The following is a 19566-nucleotide window of genomic DNA, read 5'->3' on the forward strand; positions in this document are numbered from 1 at the left end:
TTTGTATTTTCTGGATGATGAGTGATTTTGAGCATCTTTGAATGTGCCTGTTAGCCATTTGCATGTCTTCTTTGGAGAAGTCTATTCATGTCTTCTGTCCATTTCTAAACTGGATTGTTTCCTTGGGTATTGAGTTTGATAGGTTCTTTATAGGTTTTGGATACTAGCGTTTTATCCAATATGGCATTTGTAATTATCTTCTCCCATTCTGTCAGCTGCCTTTTAGTTTTGCTGATTGCTTCCTTCACTGTGCAGAAGCTTTTTGTGTTGATGAAGTCCCAATAGTTCATTTTTGCTTTTGTTTCCCTTGCCTCCAGAGATGTGTCTAGTAAGTTGTTACAGGTGAGGTCAAAAAGGTTGCTGCTTGTGTTCTCCTCTAGGATTTTGATGATTTCCTGTCTCACATTTAGATCTTTCATCCATTTTGAATTTATTTTTGTGTATGGTGGAAGAAAGTGGTCCAGTTTCATTCTTCTGCTTGTAGCCATCCAGTTTTCCCAACACCATTTGTTGAAGAGACTGTCTTTTTTCCATTAGATATTCTTCCTTGTTTTGTTGAAGATGCATTGACCATATAGCTGTGGGTCCATTTCTAGGTTCTCCATTCTGTTCCATTAATTTATGTGTCTCTTTTGTGCCAGTACCACACTGTCTTGATGACTGCAGTTTTGTAATACAGCTTGAAGTCCAGAATTGTGATGCTTCCTGCTTTGCTTTTCTTTTTCAACATTGCTTTAGCTATTCAGGGTCTTTTCTGGTCCTATAAAAATTTTAAAATGGTTTGTTCTAGCTCTGTGAAGAATGAAGGTGTTATTTTGATAGGGATTGCGTTGATTGTGTACACGGCATTGGGTAGTATAGACATTTTAACAGTATTTGGTCTTCCAATCAATGAGCATGGAATGTTTTTCCATTTCTTTGTGTCCTCTTCGATTTCTTTCATAAGTGTTCTGTAGTTTTTAGACACGAGATCTTTCACCTCTTTGGTTAGGTTAATTCCTAGGTATATTATGTTTTTTGGTGCAATTGTAAATATGATCAATTCCTTGATTTCTTTTTCTGCTGCTTCATTATTGGTGTATAGAAATGCAATAGATATCTGTATATTGATTTTATATCCTGTCACTTTGCTGAATTCAGGGATCAGTTCTAGCAATTTTTTGGTGGGGTCTGTTGGGTTTCCTACAGAGTACCATGTAGGTTGCCAATAGTAATGTTTGACTTCTTCCTTGCCAATTTGGATGGCTTTTTTTAAAATGTTTAAAGAGAAAGAAAGAGAGATAATGAGCAGGGGAAGGGTAGACAGAGAGGGAGACACAGAATCCAAAGCAGGCTCCAGGGTCTGAGCTGTCAGCACTGAGCCTGATGTGGGGCTTGAGCTTACGAACTGTGAGGTCATGACCTGAGCAGAAATCGGATGCTTAACCGACTGAGCTACCCAGATGCCCCTGGATGCCTTTTATTTCTACTTTGGTTATCCCTTTGAATGGGACACATTCCAGTGCCACAATGGAGCCCTACATTTCTTCCTCTTTTTCTTCCTCTCTTCCTTCCTGTAGAGATGATAAGCATTGTTTCCACTTGTTTGAAGGTGTATATTTTCATTCTTTTTTTTTTTTAAGAGAAAGACAGTGTGTGAACAGGAGAGAGGGGCACAGAGAGAGAGAGAGAGAGAGAGAGAGAGGGAGAATCTTAAGCAGGACCCACAGTCAGCATGGAGGCAGACAGAGGGCTCAATCCCATTATCCTAGGATCATGATCTGAGCTGAAATCAAGAGTTGGACACTCAGCTGACTGAGTCACCCAGGTGCCTTGGTGTACATTTTCATTCTTATGGAGTTTCTTCCTTCACAAAATCTATAATTTCCACAAAAATCCCTAGTCTCCTTCTCTTTTTCCCTCAAGTGACCTATTACTAACCTTTCCCTTTGCTTGCTGTGGCTAAATTCTGTGGTTCTAGGATACAACTCCCTTGACTAAACATAGTTACGATGACAATCCCAGGTCTCTACAGAAGCACTCAAGTAACTTTTCAGTGCCGCTAATTGGCTGTGTTTCCTGCTTGGAGGTTTTACATATGGCTTATTATGCCAGGTGACAATAACATTTCAAAGGTAAGAGCTCTGCATTCTGTGGTTCTCTAAGTCCATAATCATTTTGGCATGGGTTCAGGTGAGTTAGATGGAAGGACACAGTGTTTGACACTGGTCAGAGCTTCAAGTGAAAACCCACAGAGCAGTGAAAAAGGAGATGTAATCAACTAGAAGAAATGAATTAATTCTATTATTCAACAGGGAGATGACAGTGGATAAATTCACAACCAAAAGAGAGAAGACAGCAAGACGAGTGGAGTCAATCATGTCATTGTGAACTGTATTGGAGGAGCTATTCTAGTGACATTTGCAGATGTGTTTTGAGTGTTGGTCTCCAGATATAGAATATAGTAGCAGCAGAATAAGAAGAAATTTGGACCATGCTGAAGAAACTAGCTTTGACATACTATGATTTCCTGGGCCACACACTGGATGCCCAAATGGGACCATTCTAGCAAAAGAAGCGTGGGGTAGTGGAAATAAGCTGGATTGACTAAAACCAAGAGTCAACCATATTAATTCCGGATTTGCCACCAGCTTGTTGGTTAGCTTCAGTAATGCTGTTTATCCTTTCTCTACGTTGGTTTTCCTAACTCTAAAATAAGCAGATTTTATAATCACTAGCAGTTTCATTCAGGTCCCAGCAACAACAGCTTGTCCAAGGCTTGCTGCATTGATAGCAGTAAAAACAAGCACTTTGAGAGCAGGAAGTTCCAGTGAGCATTCCTGTACATCTTTCTGCTCTTCGGTCCTGAGCTCTTTCTATTCATCTCCAGAGGAGCAAACTAGTGGAGAAACCTGTAGGAGGATGAGATGGAGATGTTTCTCTGTGAATTTTATTGTTTTCTGGTAATTCTATGTTAAAATCAACCTCGTCAGCAATTTGCAACTCAGGTTAGGAAGTAGAGGGTTACAGATCTTTGTCTGAGTGACCCCAACCATTGATCTACTTTAAAAATTACTCCAGAATTGTCGTGCATTCTTGAATTGGAGGTGAGCCCATGTTATTTATGATTTGTTTGCTATCTGTGCTGGCAGCACAAGGAAGGATGAACAGACCTGGGCCGAGAAGGCAGTCAGCTGGTCACTAGAGGATCTCTGAGGTATCTGTCATTTCTTACATTCTAGGCTTGTGGTGGGGGTGTGGTGAGAGGTCAATGCTGTGTGTGTGTTGAACAGGGTGGGACTCAGGACACTACAAATGCACACTGGAATTTAGTTGCTGATCATCGTTAGTAACCTATTTTCCTTTTGTAGGAGCAGTTAAGTGGACACTTTCACTCTGTCTCCATGGACTAGATCAGAATTAAACCACTATTCTTCCCTTGTTTAAAAGTGGAAACTGGGTGGGGGGCGCCTGGGTCGCTCAGTCAGTTGAGCGTCCCACTTCGGCTGGGGCCATGATCTTCAGTTTCTGAGTTCGAGTCCCGTGTCCGGCTCTGTGCTGACAGCTCAGAGCCTGGAGCCTGCTTCATATTCTGTGTCTGCCCCTCTTGGACTCATGCTCTGTCTCTCTCTCTCTGTCTCTCTCAATAATAAATGTTAAAAAAATTTTTTTAAATATATGAAATTTATTGTCAAATTGGTTTCCATACAACACACAGTGCTCATCCCAAAAGATGTCCTCTTCAATATCCATCACCTACCCTACCCTCCCTCAACCCTCAGTTTGTTCTCAGTTTTTAAGAGTCTCTTATGCTTTGGCTCTCTCCCACTCTAACCTCTTTTTTTTTTCCTTCCCCTCCCCATGGGTTTCTGTTAAGTTTCTCAGGATCCACATAAGAGTGAACACATATAGTATCTGTCTTTCTCTGTATGGCTTATTTCACTTAGCATCACACTCTCCAGTTCCATCCACGTTGCTACAAAGGGCCATATTTCATTCTTTCTCATTGCCACGTAGTACTCCATTCTGTATATAAACCACAATTTCTTTATCCATTCATCAGTTGATGGACACTTAGGCTCTTTCCACAATTTGGCTATTGTTGAGAGTGCTGCTATAAACATTGGGGGTACAAGTGCCCCATGCATCAGTATTCCTGTATCCCTTGGGTAAATTCCTAGCAGTGCTATTGCTGGGTCATAGGGTAGGTCTATTTTTAATTTTTGGAGGAACCTCCACACTGTTTTCCAGAGTGGCTGTACCAGTTTGCGTTCCCACCAACAGTGCAAGAGGGTTCCCGTTTCTCCACATCCTCTCCAGCATTTATAGTCTCCTGATTTGTTCATTTTGGCCACTCTGACTGGCGTGAGGTGATATCTGAGTGTGGTTTTGATTTGTATTTCTCTGATGAGGAGCGACGTTGAGCATCTTTTCATGTGCCTGTTGGCCATCCGGATGTCTTCTTTAGAGAAGTGTCTATTCATGTTTTCTGCCCATGTCTTCACTGGATTATTTGTTTTTTGGGTGTGGAGTTTGGTGGGCTCTTTATAGATTTTGGATACTAGCCCTTTGCCCGATATGTCATATGCAAATATCTTTTCCCATTCCATTGGTTGCCTTTTAGTTTTGTTGATTGTTTCCTTTGCTGTGCAGAAGCATTTTATCTTCATGAGGTCCCAATAGTTCATTTTTACTTTTAATTCTCTTGCCTTGGGGGATGTGTCAAGTAAGAAATTGCTGTGGCTGAGGTCAGAGAGGTGTTTTCCTGCTTTCTCCTCTAGGGTTTTGATGGTTTCCTGTCTCACATTCAGGTCCTTTATCCATTTTGAGTTTATTTTTGTGAATGGTGTCAGAAAGCGGTCTAGTTTCAACCTTCTGCATGTTGCTGTCCAGTTCTCCCAGCACCATTTGTTAAAGAGACTGTCTTTTTTCCATTGGATGTTCTTTCCTGCTTTGTCAAAGATTAGTTGGCCATACTTTTGTGGGTCTAGTTCTGGGGTTTCTATTCTATTCCACTGGTCTATGTGTCTGTTAAAAAAATTTTTTTAAAGTGGAAACTGGGGGCACCTGGGTTGCTCAGTTGGTTGAGTGGCTGAATTGGGCTCAGGTGATGATCTCATGGTTCCTGAGTTTGAGCCCAGCATCAGAGTAACTGCTATCAGCTCAGAGCCTGCTTCAGATCCTCTGTCTCCCTCTCTCTTTGCCCCTCTCCCACTCTCTCTCTCTCCCTCAAAAATAAATAAAAACATTAAAACAAAGTGGAAACTGATACCAAGTATGGCCTCTAACAACCTTTCAGTATAGGCAGAAAGTGAAAGACTGGCTAGGAAGCAGTGTCATCCACGAGTGTACCATCCTGTTTTCCAACTTTTTACCAACACTAGGAGTTAACTACTATTTAAATCTGAGCTAAGCAGATGCGTGAAAAATATCCATTTTTGTGTGGAAGAGAAAATAAGGTCTTGTGTAAAAACTAAAAAAAGTTTAGATTGACTGGTATGTGGAAAGCATGGATGGAATAACTGTCAGCTTCAAGGAGGGTAATTTAGAATCAATCATTTGTTTGGATGAATTGTATCCATGGGGAGGTTACTGGTGATAATCCCAAGGAAAGGAATCTAACTGCTACCAAGATGAGCTGCTTTTTATTAATGTGAATATCATCTATATCATCGTCAAGAAAAAGTCTAAAAAGACATTTAAAACACATATATAAGAACGTTTATGTCAAGCAACAGAGAATTAAATAGTGGTCTCTGTTAGAGTGGTCACACATGTCAGACTTCGGCCCAGGTCATAATCTCAGGGTTTGTGAGTTCAAGCCCCGTGTTGGGCTCTGTGCTGAGAGCTCGGAGCCCGGGGCCTGCTTCAGATTCTGTCTTCTTCCTCTCTCTGCCCGCCCCTCTCCCATTCATGCTCTGTCTCTCAAACATAGACAAATGTTAACAAATTTAAAGTTAGAGCAGGAACAGGGCACTATTAGTGTGAGTGTTTTTGGTTTTGTCACCACAATGTAAGAAAAATTTGCCTTCACCTCACAAATGTCAAGGAAGAGTATGAGAAAGGACTTGATAGAGTAAGGAGTTGTGCAGTGTGCTGTTGAGGAATGGGAAGAAGTAGAGAGATGTAATGAAGGCCCAGGCATTGCAGGCCGGGCGAAGAATGTGGAGGGGAGCCATGGCCTGGAACATTCGAGTGTGTGTGTGAGGCAGGGGTAAATACCATTCGATGCCTGTCCAGGGAAGAAGAGGCAGTTCAGCTAAGACTGGGAGGTATAGGGAGGAGCGTAGTAACAGAGTTACCACAGGTATGGCGTTCATCTTTGCTATAACTTGGAAGATACAGTATGATGATACCTAGGCAGAATGTCCTCCACAAACCCATAACTGTGTCACTCTCTAGCCCTTATCCTTCGATGGGGTGGTGAGTGCCACGCTCTGGCATCCTGCACACCTCTCTTTCCTTCCTTCCTCTAACTCATTTTTTCTTGCTAACTTACAGATATGAGAAATATACATATCAGGTCTTCAAAGAAAGCTTATAATGATTTTCATAGAACTTGCCAATGTGACCATGGATATGGTATCTTATACTGTGAGATGTCCAAATTATGAAATTTACATCACTTGATTATTTCATGGAGTTGAGCAATTTATAAAAGTCTATTAACTTGTGGTCATATATGAGATATCCCTAAAACAACGACAGAAAAAATACAACAGAACTACCCATAAAAATAAGTACAGGTATCCTTATTTTTTGCAGTACTTTTTTGAGACGCAGTATACTACAAGGATATCTGAATTGCGTTGTGACTGAAATGGTCTGCAGGAGCAGACATCAGCCTTCGTCAGGTTTTCTGACAATGATATTATGGCCCAGGATTAAGATCAGTGCCATTTCTCCTGAATCAGTTTCTCATTACTCTCCTCTTTCAGGTGGCGTGAGAGGTGTCACTGCTGACAGAGGCAACGGAGGAGGCCAATCACTCGGCGGTGCTGCAGTTTGTGTTCCTGGGACTCTCCACCTCAGGGGACATCCAGCTCTTTCTCTCCCTCTTTTCCTGTGTGTTCTATGTGGTGAGCCCAGTGGGAAACCTCCTCATTGTGCTAAGTGTGACCTCTGTCCCCGGTTTACAGTCCCCTACGTACTTCCTGCTGGCCAACCTTTCCATCACCGACGTGATATTTTGCCGTTGCACAGCTCCCAAGATGATTTATGATGTTTTAAGATAATGCAAAACCATCTCTTTTGGGGGCTGTGTAGTTCAGATCTTCTTTATCCGTGCAGTTGGGGGCATTGAGATGGTGCTCTCATCGCCATGGCCTCTCACAGATATGTTGCCATATGTAAGCCTCTGTACTGCCTGACCATCATGACCCCCATGGAGGTGCATTTTATTTCTAGTCACTTCCTGGATCATTGGCCTTATTCATTCAGTGACTCAACGGGGTTTTGTTGTAGACTTGCCTTTCTGTGGGCCTAATGAATTAGACAGCTTTTTTTGTGACCTTCTTCGGTTCATCAAGCTTGCTTGTGGAGAGACAAACACATTGGGATTCATGGTTACTGCCAACAGTGGCTTTATTTCTGTGGCCTCCTGTTTACTTCTAATCATCTCTTACATCTTTGTTTTGGTGACTGTTCAGAAAATCTTCAGGTAGTATGTCCAAGGCCCTCTCCACTCTGTCAGCTCATGTCACTGTGGTTGTTTTGTTCTTTGGGCCATTAGTCTTGTTCTATGTGTGGCCATTTCCCACATCTCATCTGGAGAAATTCCTTGCCATCTTTGATGCAGTTATCACAATCCTTTTCTGAATCCAGTCACCTATACTTTTAGGAATAAAGATATGAAGGTGGCAATGAGGAGCCTATGCTCTCAGTTTGTAAGTTAATGTCTTTTAAACACGTGGAGGATTGAACTGTGATGTCATTCCCTGGACTCTGGTTATAGAAGAGACTTACAGGTCATGGATTTCTTATCTCACCAGGGGTCATACCTGTAGATGGTGGCAAACAGAATTAGTATAAATGTTAATCAATCCCCTTTGAAAGGCAATGTGTTTATTTATTTTGGGAGACAGTGCGTGTACAAGCGGGAGGAGGGGCGGAGAGAGAGGGAGAGAGAGAATCCCAGGCAGGCTCTAAGCCCAGTATGGAGCCTGACATTGGGCTCAATTTCACAAACCTGCAAGATAATTACCTGAGCAGAGATCAAGAGTTGAACAGCTAACCAACTGAGCCACCAAGTCACCCCTGTATTGCTCATTTCCTATTTTTTCCCATAGTAAACATACTATCTCAGTTTAAGAATAAATGTTAATTTTTCCTTCATGTTATGTTTCTTATTATACAGCTGATTGATTTTCTATATTTTCAGCTCCTTATCTGTCAGCCTTCCTCATTATTCTATTGCTAATCTGGATTTTTCAGGGCCCAGCAAGGAGATAATAACCATAGCAGTTATTATGAGAGAAAATGTTGGTATAAAGAATGGTTAACTAAATATAAAGCTGTTAACTAGTTATTTGAAAAAGAATAAACCCTGAGATACCACAGACATAGCATTTGTACGAAGTAGCTCTCACCCCTAGGGATGGAAAATAAAGGGTAGCAGTTAGAATAAGTACACTTGGAAGAAAAAAGCTATTAAGATCTTGGAGGAAGGACCTGTGGAGTTGAAACTCAAATATCTGAGGAGGGGCTGCTGCTCGTGTCTCTGAGCTCAGAGGAAGGCAGGCTCACCACCTCTGAGGAAAGGGTGCTGGTGGCCAACACAGGTGTTCCTGAGGAGGGTGTGATGAAGTGAGCACCTTTAAGGCTGGAACACCGCTGCTGCCTTGGAAAGAAATCAGGGTTGCTGAGGTGAACAGGGCGTTGGGCGATGCTCACAGGCACAGTGAGCAGAGAGGGAGCCTACAGACAGCAAAGAGGAGGGAGCAAAGAAGTCCTCTGTTCCGTTTCTAGCCTTGCAGTCGCCCTCTAGTGCCCTCTAAGGGCAGAGCTGGCAAGAAAGAAAGGAGTTTGCAGAGCCTCAGTGCCTGCATCCTAACAGAGTATAGAAAGATACCTCAGAGCTGAAAGATTGCTTATATAGCACATGCAGTAACATGGAAAATTATTAAAATTCAACTTGGGAGGGTCGCACGGTTTTTAAATTTTTCAAGTAAAGTAAACATCATCTCATAGATTCTCCCTATTTTAAAAAGTTTCAGGTACTGGAAAATTAGTTAATTAGTTCAAGACCATAAAGGGACTATATGGAAGATCTAAATTCCGAGTTTAAGTTGCCAGGCTCCTTGTCTTTTGTTGCCATCTATCATTTTAAATCTTGTATCCTCATTTGCTGAGTCTTGCATCTCCATTGGACTGTTGAGTTTTCACTAATGTGTACTGGTATATCTTTCACTTTGTATCTTGAATGTCTGTTTGTCAGAGCTTCAACATTCCTGAATGATTTTCACTTAATAAATATATTTGGCCCCAATTTTACATTTCTTTTTTGATCTTTTGTTTCACTTATTTATTTTTTAAAGTTTATTTATTGAGTGAGAGATTGGGGAAGGAGCAGAAAGAGGGAGAGAGAGAATCCCAAGCAGGCTCTGCTCTGTTAAGTACAGAACCCCACTTAGAGCTCAATGCACGTTTCCAAGCAGGGCTTGAACCTAGGAACTGTGAGATTGTGACCTGAGCCAAAATCAAGAGTTAAGATGCTTAACAGACTGAGCCATCCAGGTACCCTCTTTGGTTCATTTAAATAGAGCTTTTACTTTGGGAGAATTTTAGATTTACAGAGAAGTTGCAAAGGTAGTCCGGGGAGTTCCTATATGGCCTTCACCCGGTATCAGTTTCAGTTTCTTCTAATGTTATCATCTTACATTTCTGTGGTACACGGAGAGATCAACAGTGGTACGTGCCTATTAACTAATGATAGATGTTATTCAGATTTCACCAGTTTTTTCATTTTACCCTTTTCTTTTCTAGAGTTCAATCAAGGAAACAAGACATTTAGCTGTCATGATTCCTTAGCGACCTCTGGTTTCTTGAGTTTCATAGTCTTACCTGGTTTTCCATGGTGTTGACAGCTTTCAGGAATATTGGTCAGATATTTTGTAGAATGTCCTCTCAATGTGGGTTTGTCTGAATTTTTTCTACATAATTTGACTGGGATTCTGGGTTTTTGAAAAGAATACTATAAATCATACCAGGGGTACGTAATACACACGTCATCCCTAGTGATGTTAAACTTGCTCAGTTGCTTTATTATGTGATCCTCATGAAAAAGAAGTGAGATGTTACTTGTGTAGCTATTTTTTTACTTAAACATTTTCACCTTTTCTTTCAGTTCCCTAGTTCATTTATATGCAGGGAAATTGATATTTATCAAGCTGTTCTATGCAATTTGCATAACATTCTCAGAAGGTGAATATTATCAAATTACCTAAGGAAGCTTTTATTATTGATGATAGGATTTAAAGTAGCAAACCATATAACAGAGATTATCTTCTTAAATAATCTTGTGTCATTTGCCCCTCGCCTGACTCATTTATAACACTTCCCTTTGTTGCTTGGATCACAATGAATATATTTTTTAGGAGGTAATTTCCTTGACTAATTGACTTTAGTTTTGCAATCCCAGGTCAGGATAACATTAGTTGGTCACTATCCTTCAGTTCAGTTAATTAGCTATGTGTTCCATATATAGATACATTTATACACCTCCTGTGTGCTTGAGATTGTAGTCTGGGAACAGCTCCAAGGGAAGGATGGAGTGAAATAGACAACAGGAGGAAGATCAAACTAGGTAAACTTCAGTCAGGAGGAAAACTCAGGTAAGGGTTTGCTTTTGTGTTTTTCAATTAGCTTTTGCCCAGAGGCAGAAAGAAACGTGTTAGTGGTGGGGAGATGATGAGTAGAGCAGGAAATAAACATGAATGGTTGTCAACATGAAAAACTGAATTAACCTTAAGTTTTAATAAGAACTTGGAAATGACTTGGAGATTCAGGGGGTGAGAATGCAGATACACTACAGAGTCTGGAATCCACACTGTGGTCAGGCCCAGGATTCAGGCTGAATTGTTAACTGTACCAAGGGGTCTTTAGGGAGAGTTATTAGTACGCAAAGTAAATACAAATATGTGTGCGGTCGTGATAACAAGCTTGCTTTACCTTTATCTTCAGGGAACTCAAATATGAGAGAAAGTTCATTAGGTAGAAGTGATAAGTGACATTAAACACACCCCCAAGTTCATAGAATCAAGATGGAGAAAGGATAATAGAAAACCTGCTTAGAAGAAAAGTTATCTAGGCATCTAACTCACCTTAAACTAAACTAATGTAGTGTAGGTTAAAAGTAGGTGGTGGAAGGATGGAGAAAAAAGTAGGAAACTAAATGTATCATCTTTAACAACCAGTAATCGATCCTCCCGTTTTTGTTTATATTCTTTAAACATTTGTTAGAATTTTTTTCTAGGTCCCTCCAGTGAGATGTTTTATGGTGAAATGGTGGTGATTTCGTGGTGAAATAGCGCCAAAGATGAAGGGATAGAAGATGATCCTATGAAGGAAGACTAAAGGACTGGAGGTGGGTAATCTAGAGGGTACAGATGCGTGATGTTTATTTGCTTCTCCCAAGATCAAGGATAATAAACATTTATCTGAGAGAGTGCTGACAATGTCTTTCTATTCACAGAGAAAGAATCAAGTGGACATCGGTTTACTTGAAAGAATGAGAGGTTTTCTTTTTGTAAGGATGAACCTTTGCATTGCTATGTTAATAAAAAGTGAGACACCAAGGAAGAAAATGAATTTTCAAACCAGGTAAATGTAGAGAAACCACCATGTCCTGGGTGGAGAAACTGAAGAAAAGAACTGGGTCAGAACACATTTTTAGATCTCTTCCAACTGAGTGATTTTATTCATTGGGCATAATGAACATCTCTGTTTTTCTTCCCCACAAAATTTTAAAATGTAAAATTCCCATGAGTCTATTCTAAGAGGTTGCCCAATTCTAATTCCATATAAATCAAGACATTAGATGATGATTCCATTAAATGCTGCAGAATCTGAATTTAATGCATACCATGATCATTTACATAGTCTAAATGAAATGATGGCTGTAATTCTTGTCATGATTCTTGAGAGAAATAGCTAGACCACAAGTAGAGAACGCAAAGTGGAATATCTTCTAATGGCAATGGCCTTAGAGGAGCAGCCCTGTTTCCATGGAAGGCCTGCGATATCTCAAAGTGACTGAACCTAGGACCTTCCTCTAGAGGCCATTCAGAGACTGTATCTCAGAGCCACTGGAGAGATACTCAAGAAATCTGAATACTTGAAGACAGGAGCTGAGTAAGTTTCCAGATTTCCTATTTGTTATTTGTAGTAATTTTTCTTTTTTGTTCTTTAAGGGATGTAAAGTAGGTACATTTTGTCTTTGAACCCGTTTATCCTTGTTTTCTCAGCATTAGCTCTCATTCCTGGGGTCTGGCCCTCTCCTTCTGAGCTCATCTGTGTTTTTCGCTGACTTCTGCAGCAACCTATCTAAGCTCATCCTTCTTTGGTGTTGAATGAGGCATAAATGAATCCGTTATTTCTTCACTGTGAAAACTTATTTCTTGCATGCACAATATCTCAGCTGAGGAAAGCCATCTGGTAACTTCCTTGTTTGTCTCTAATAGCTTAATGAATCACCTTTCCCTTAGCAATGTAAGTAAAACTAGGGGATGCAGTATGTTAGCCAAAAAGAATGCGACTCTAATGCTAGGTGCTAGTAGGAAGGAATTCTGAGCATTGGGACTTTTGAGACTGTATATCTGAACAAGCTCCCAGTCTGCCATTTCTTACTTTTTAACATATTTTCCCATCTAATTGACCATCTCGAATTCTTGCTGCATTCAAAAACCTAATTTCCTATTGCCTTCCTTGTTGTCATTTCTATCAATTTCCTTTCTGATTTTTAAAATGTGAGTTTCTTTTTCTCCAAAATTGTCCTTTTTGCCCTTGTGCTAGACTCTCTATTTATGTAAACTTTACAAAGATCACATAGTTTTTTTTCCTGAATGACCCAATAAATCCTTTGCTGATTTTGCTAACCTTATTCCTTACATTTTTATTAATAGGCAGGTTTAGCAGTATTTCTTTTATCTTCTCACTTGTTATTTTTTTTGCTGTTCACATTACAATTTGGAGGAAGCACCACTTATATTTTTGTCTCATAGTATATTCTGATTGCATTCCTATTTCATACTCCTCCTTCCAAAGAAGACTCAGAAAAGTTTTGGCTAACACACTGTTTTACTTAGTGATCATAGGAATGTTTTTTGCCTTATTTTTCTGCTCATTCCGTAGAAAAAAAATTTATTAGTAAGTTCATAGTTTGTGATATCGAGGTTTGGTTTTAAGTCAAATCATTTAATGGTTTAAGTGACTGTTACTTAAAATTGTCCTGATGACTGATACAAAAATACTTGCTGAATGAATGAATGTGTAAGTTACGAAATACAGCCAACATAATTTCTGAGCTGCTCTTCAGTCAGTACAAACAACTGTGATACACAAAACTTGCTCCAAGTGTCTTATAATATATTTGGGGAGGTAAAATCCATGTATGTTTATTAGAAAGTCACTGAAAAATTAGTGTGATAGATATCAAAGATGTAAAAATTCATATAAAAAGTCAGGATACTGAGAAGAGATTCTGTGAATGTGGACACTGAACAAGAAGGAAGCAGAGTGTTTGAGACTCCCCAGTATTTGATGAATTACAGTGTTTCTTCAAGGGTTCTTATCCTTTCTAGAGAAAAGACTCTGTATGTAACAGACCAAAATTGAATTTTCTGACATGAATATCAACTTCACAGAAGCAGAAAATCTTGCCTATGCTTTAACCTCAATGTGTGGAATGGTGCTTGGCATTGTGGGTCCTCAAAAATATTTACTAAATTCATGACTGAAAATCATCTCAAAGTCATTCAGAGAACCACTCAGGACTAAAGTATATACCCAGTTTTTCCAGAACACGTTGGTTGGCTGATTATCTTGGGATAATCCCAGGATAGGTTCCTTATTATTGGTGGATATTAGTTGGTCAGACTTGGTCCTAGATGTGTTTGGAGTCAGAAGTGTCTTATGTGTAGTTTCAGAGGAAAGGTCTGGATGCACCATCTGTCCTTCATCCTTTAATATCTCTTCCATGTTCTTGACAGGCTCTCTGAAATTTCCTCCATCTGATTCACCGGTTAGTGATAAGGTCTTCCTTTTCCCACTAAAATTATTTGTTCACTTGTGAGAAGTGTACAGAATAATAGTCTTGAAGGCATCCATGTCTTAATCCCCGAGCCTGTGAATGTATGTTACTTTACGTGGCACAAGGGACTTTGTCGATGTGATTAAGAATTTTGAGATGGGCAAATTATCCTGGATTATCTGAGTCAGCCCCATGTAATCACACGGCATACACCTTACAAGGGGAAGGCAGGATGGACAGAGTCAGAGAGGAGAGGTGATGACAGTTGCTGAGTTTGGAGTGCTGTACCATGAAGAGGGAGGAAGGGGTCGTGAAGCAAAGAATGCAGGCATCCTTGGAAGAAGGAGGGTCATGAATTCTCTCCTAGGTCTTCTGGAAGGAATGCAGCTCTGCCAACACCTTGATTCTAGCTTGGAAGACCCATTTTGGCCTTCTCATCTTCAGAACTGTGAGATGTCACATTGGTGTGTTTTAAATTTTTTTTTTTTCAACGTTTATTTATTTTTGGGACAGAGAGAGACAGAGCATGAATGGGGGAGGGGCAGAGAGAGAGGGAGACACAGAATCGGAAACAGGCTCCAGGCTCTGAGCCATCAGCCCAGAGCCTGACGCGGGGCTCGAACTCACGGACCGCGAGATCGTGACCTGGCTGAAGTCGGACGCCCAACCGACTGCGCCACCCAGGCGCCCCCACATTGGTGTGTTTTAAAACTACCAGGTTTCCAGTAATTTGTTATTGCAGAAATAGATAATGAATACATATAAAACAAATACAAAGTTCTATTTAAGGCAAATAACTTTCAATGGAGCCAGGTGTTCTTGATCCTCTGTGGACCCTCCCACCAGTTAACTTTGTGATAGTGAGCAGGTCCTCAGGCATATCGCTTTGTATATAAATTGTTTCACTGGTGTAACATGAAGTTGTACTCAGTCAAAAACCACCACTGAGTTGGACCTCTGATAATTTATTTCTGGCAGATTTTCATCTTTAAAGAACTGTAAGTGTGGATCCTGAGAAACTTAACAGAAACCCATGGGGGAGGGGAAGGGAAAAAAAAAGAGGTTAGAGTGGGAGAGAGCCAAAGCATAAGAGACTCTTAAAAACTGAGAACAAACTGAGGGAGGGAGGGGAGGGTGGGTGATGGGTATTGAGGAGGGCACCTTTTGGGATGAGCACTGGGTGTTGTATGCAAACCAATTTGACAATAAATTTCATGTATTGAAAAAAAAAAGAACTGTAATTGTCTCCTACATTTCCATGCTCTGATCTTGCTATTGTCCCTTAGTTCTTTTCCTGCCCTTTATCTCTATAACTCAGTTATGACCCTCTATCATTGAAGACCCATATATTGGCTGGCTGTTTTCACCCAGTTCTTTTCCTGTTATTCTTTTATCCATTCCAGATGTATTTTGAAAAGAAAAGAGACTGCTTTTATGTGGCAGAGTTCTTATCTTTGGGTATTCAATGAGTATGTATCTCTATTTCTTTTTTTTTTAATTTTTTGTTTTTTACTTTATTTAGTGTTTTTTATTTATGAGAGAGAGACAGAGACAGACAAACAGACAGAGACGGAGCATGAGTGTGGGAGGGGCAGAGTGAGAGAGGGACACAGAATCCAAAGCAGACTCTAGGTTCTGAGCTGTTAGCACACAGCCCGATGCAGGCTTGAACCCACAAGCTGTGAGACCATGACCTGAGTTGAAGCTGGACACCCAACTGACTGAGCCACCCAGGCACCCCATCTCTATTTCTTTCTTTCTTTCTTTCTTTCTTTCTTTCTTTCTTTCTTTCTTTCTTTCTTTCTTTCCTTCTTTCTTTCTTTTAAAGTTTATTCATTTTGAGAAAGAGAGAAGGAGAATGCACATGCAAATGGGGCAGGGACAGAGAGAGAGGGAGACAGAGAGAATCCCAGGCTGGTTCCACACTGTCAGTGCAGAGTTTGATGAGGGGCCCGAACTCAGGAACCATGAGATCATGACCTGAGCCCAAGTCAGATACCGAACCTACTGAGCCATCCAGGTGCCCACATCTCTATCTCTGTTTGTGTGTCTACTACCGGAGGAGATTATTTGCCTCAGGTCGTTACATGTATTATGTTAAAAATTGAAAATTTTTTCTCAAAGTGAGTATCATTAAAAGATAAAATGATTTTTTCCAGTTGAAACATGTCAAAGAACTTCTATCAACTATTTAAAATTTTTTTTGACATTTATTTATTTTTGAGAGGCAGAGAGAGACAAAGCACAAGCAGGAGAGGGGTGGGGAGAGAGAGAGAGAGAGAGAGAGAGAGAGAGAGAGAGAGAGAGAATCCGAAGCAGACTCCAGGATCTGAGCTGTATAAGCACAGATCCTGACGCGGGGCTTGAACTCACGAACTGTGAGGATCATGACCTAAGCTGAAGTTGGATGCTTAACGCATTGAGCCACCCAGGTGCCCCTCTACCAACTATTTTAAATTAATAATTGAGATCCCATATTTCACTTGATGATAGAATTCTTTTCTGAAATAATTATTTTGTGTAGTTACACAACTGTGTGAATGAAGCTTGGGATCCTGTGATAACTACTGACTTGTACCATAAAATATACTATTAACATGAACTTTAGTGAATTATGATAGACTCTCTCGACTCCAGGGTCATTCTTTACTCCCTTTAATTTTTTTTCCTTCATTCAATCAGTGTGATGCACTCATTAAATAACTACTTGTGTTAGTTACCTCTGGTGTTTTTAATGGAGGTAGGGGATACCCATATGAACTAAAATTATTCCTGTACCCAAGAGACTACACTGGTTAACTTGAGAGATGGAAATGGACATAATCATGAGAGATAGAGTGAAATAAATGCTAACAGTACAGAGTAGAGAGACTTAGGCAGGTTTGGAAGATTTCACAGGGAGGGATATTTGAGCTGGGACACTGAAAATTGGGACATTAGAGAACAGAATGAGAAATTTTGAAAGTGGAAAGAAGGAAAATGTTTAAAGTCTAATTAAGCAACAGGAATAACAGAGACTTTGAAAGTTCTTTGCTGTGTATGAGGAATTGTTAGGTGGCTCACACGAGTGGCTGAAATCCTATCCATTTATAAGAAATCATAGTCAAAAGTATTTGAAGTTGACCCTGTATGTTAATGAGGTAGAATGCAGGGCAGGAGGAAATAGTAAGAGTGAGAGTAGAAGAAACCAGAAACCAGAAGGGAAACAGGTCCAGAGGTGGAATTCATTTAGTTGTAGCAGTTTTGGATCCACACTGGCATTGGGCACCGCTTGCCTCCTCCAAGTAGCAGACCAATATAAATCAGATGAAGCTTATTTGGCTGTGTGAACTGCTAATAGGATAACTGTTTTTATGGACTGTAGGCTTCCTTATGTAAACACTAATACTTACCTAGGCAATTGTTTTTTATTTTCTTTCTTCCTTTAGGTAACATGAAAACTGATCCTGGTATCTGAGGCAATGGATAGAAGGAATCAGTCGACAGTATCAGAGTTTGTGCTCCTGGGACTCACTAATTCATGGGAGATCCAACTTCTCCTTTCTGTTTTCTCTTTTTTGTTCTACTTGGCAAGCATGATGGGAAACCTTGTCATTGTGTTCACTGTAACCTTGGATGCTCATTTGCACTTCCCTATGTATTTCCTCCTGGCTAACCTCTCAGTCATTGATATGTTGTTTTGCTCAATCATAGCCCCTAAAATGATTTGTGATATTTTCAAGAAGCGCAAATCCATCTCTTTCTGTGGATGCTTTACCCAGATCTTCTTTAGCCATGCTGTCGGGGGCACTGAGATGGTGCTGCTTATAGCCATGGCCTTCGACAGATATGTGGCCATATGTAAGCCTCTGCACTACTTGACCGTCATGAGTCCCAGGATGTGTCTATATTTTGTAGTCACTTCCTGGGTCATTGGCTTCATCCATTCATTGATTCAAGTAGTTTTTGTGGTAGACTTGCCTTTTTGTGGCCCTAACGTGTTGGACAGTTTTTATTGTGACCTTCCCCGGCTCCTCAGACTTGCCTGCGCAAACACCCAAGAACTGGAGTTCATGGTTACTGTGAATAGTGGGCTCATTTCTGTGGGCTCCTTTATCGTGCTGGTCATTTCGTACATCTTCATTTTGTTTACTGTTTGGAAACATTCCTCTGGTGGCTCATCCAAGGCTATCTCTACACTGTCGGCTCATATCACTGTGGTAGTTTTGTTCTTTGGGCCACTGATGTTTTTCTACACATGGCCTTCTCCCACATCCAACCTGGATAAGTATCTTGCTATTTTTGATGCATTTATCACTCCTTTTCTGAATCCAGTCATCTATACATTCAGGAACAAAGAGATGAAAGCGGCAATGAGGAGATTGTGCAGTCATGTTGTGCATTACTGGAAGATCTCGTGAACTGTTGGCTATGAAGATATGAAATCATAGATTCTCCCCCATGCTGGTTGTAGAAAAGACATTTTACAATCTCAGGAAAATACTCAACACTTAAGATGTTATATGCCTAGAAAAGTACTATCTATGATATTATGATATCGATTTCACCATTAATTTAGAAGTGATGTTATTCTTTGATAGTCTATACATCAAAGTGTCAAAAACCAAATCATATGTGCTTTGTCACCTACATGGTTAGGAGCAGGCCACATAATTGAATAACCAAGATTTATTTTATCTTCCTTCTGCTTACTGGATTTTAAGTCTCGATTTCAATTTTCTTTGTTTCTACTTTGTTTGATTCTTATTTCTCCATTTTCTGCTTCCTTGGTGTCCTTATCAGGCTCCTCTATGTGGCAGTGTATAAAATTGCTAATTCTATGTTAGAATTGTAGAAGTTAAAGCTAGATTGAATTACCAACATCACTGCTTCTGATCCTTCTGGTGCCCTAGCTATAACCCAAGAAATGAGGGGTGACTGCAATTGGCCCAGGAGCAGGACAGAAATTACCAGAGAGCCAGGCACCAGAAACTATGTCCTTGGTTGCCATGTCATTGCCCCATTACTTTCAAATCAATTTTGCATTTGAATTTCTGAACAAATTCTACTCTTCCAGTTATTTCCTATAGATCTATTTAAAGAAAGAGGTTTATATCTCTTATGTATTCCTTTTTTACTGGTAAATAGTCATCAACATTAAGCACTTCCTTATCATTTCTAAGTCTTTTCTTTTTTTTTTTTTTTTTTTAATTTTTTTTTCCTTCAACGTTTATTTTTGGGACAGAGAGAGACAGAGCGTGAACGGGGGAGGGGCAGAGAGAGAGGGAGACACAGAATCGGAAACAGGCTTCAGGCTCTGAGCCATCAGCCCAGAGCCTGACGCGGGGCTCGAACTCACG

The 19566-nt window shown here is 40.3% G+C and overlaps 1 protein-coding gene and 1 pseudogene across 1 annotated transcript; both read left to right on the forward strand.

Annotated features, from left to right (window-relative positions):
• Nucleotides 1–6207: 6207 nt before the first annotated feature.
• On the forward strand, nt 6208–7874 carry LOC124508258 (olfactory receptor 4F6-like; annotated as a pseudogene).
• Nucleotides 7875–17685: 9811 nt separating this feature from the next.
• On the forward strand, nt 17686–18627 carry LOC124508115 (olfactory receptor 4F15). Its single transcript, XM_047074530.1, has one exon. It carries the CDS (start codon nt 17689–17691, stop codon nt 18625–18627), a length of 939 nt encoding a protein of 312 aa, XP_046930486.1. The 5' UTR covers nt 17686–17688.
• The last annotated feature ends 939 nt before the right edge of the window (nt 18628–19566 follow it).

Source organism: Lynx rufus, unplaced genomic scaffold (genome assembly GCF_022079265.1).
Source record: "Lynx rufus isolate CCGP_SWC_20201006 ecotype Redwood Valley unplaced genomic scaffold, mLynRuf1.p SCAF_13, whole genome shotgun sequence".
Classification (NCBI taxonomy): Eukaryota; Metazoa; Chordata; class Mammalia; order Carnivora; family Felidae; genus Lynx; species Lynx rufus.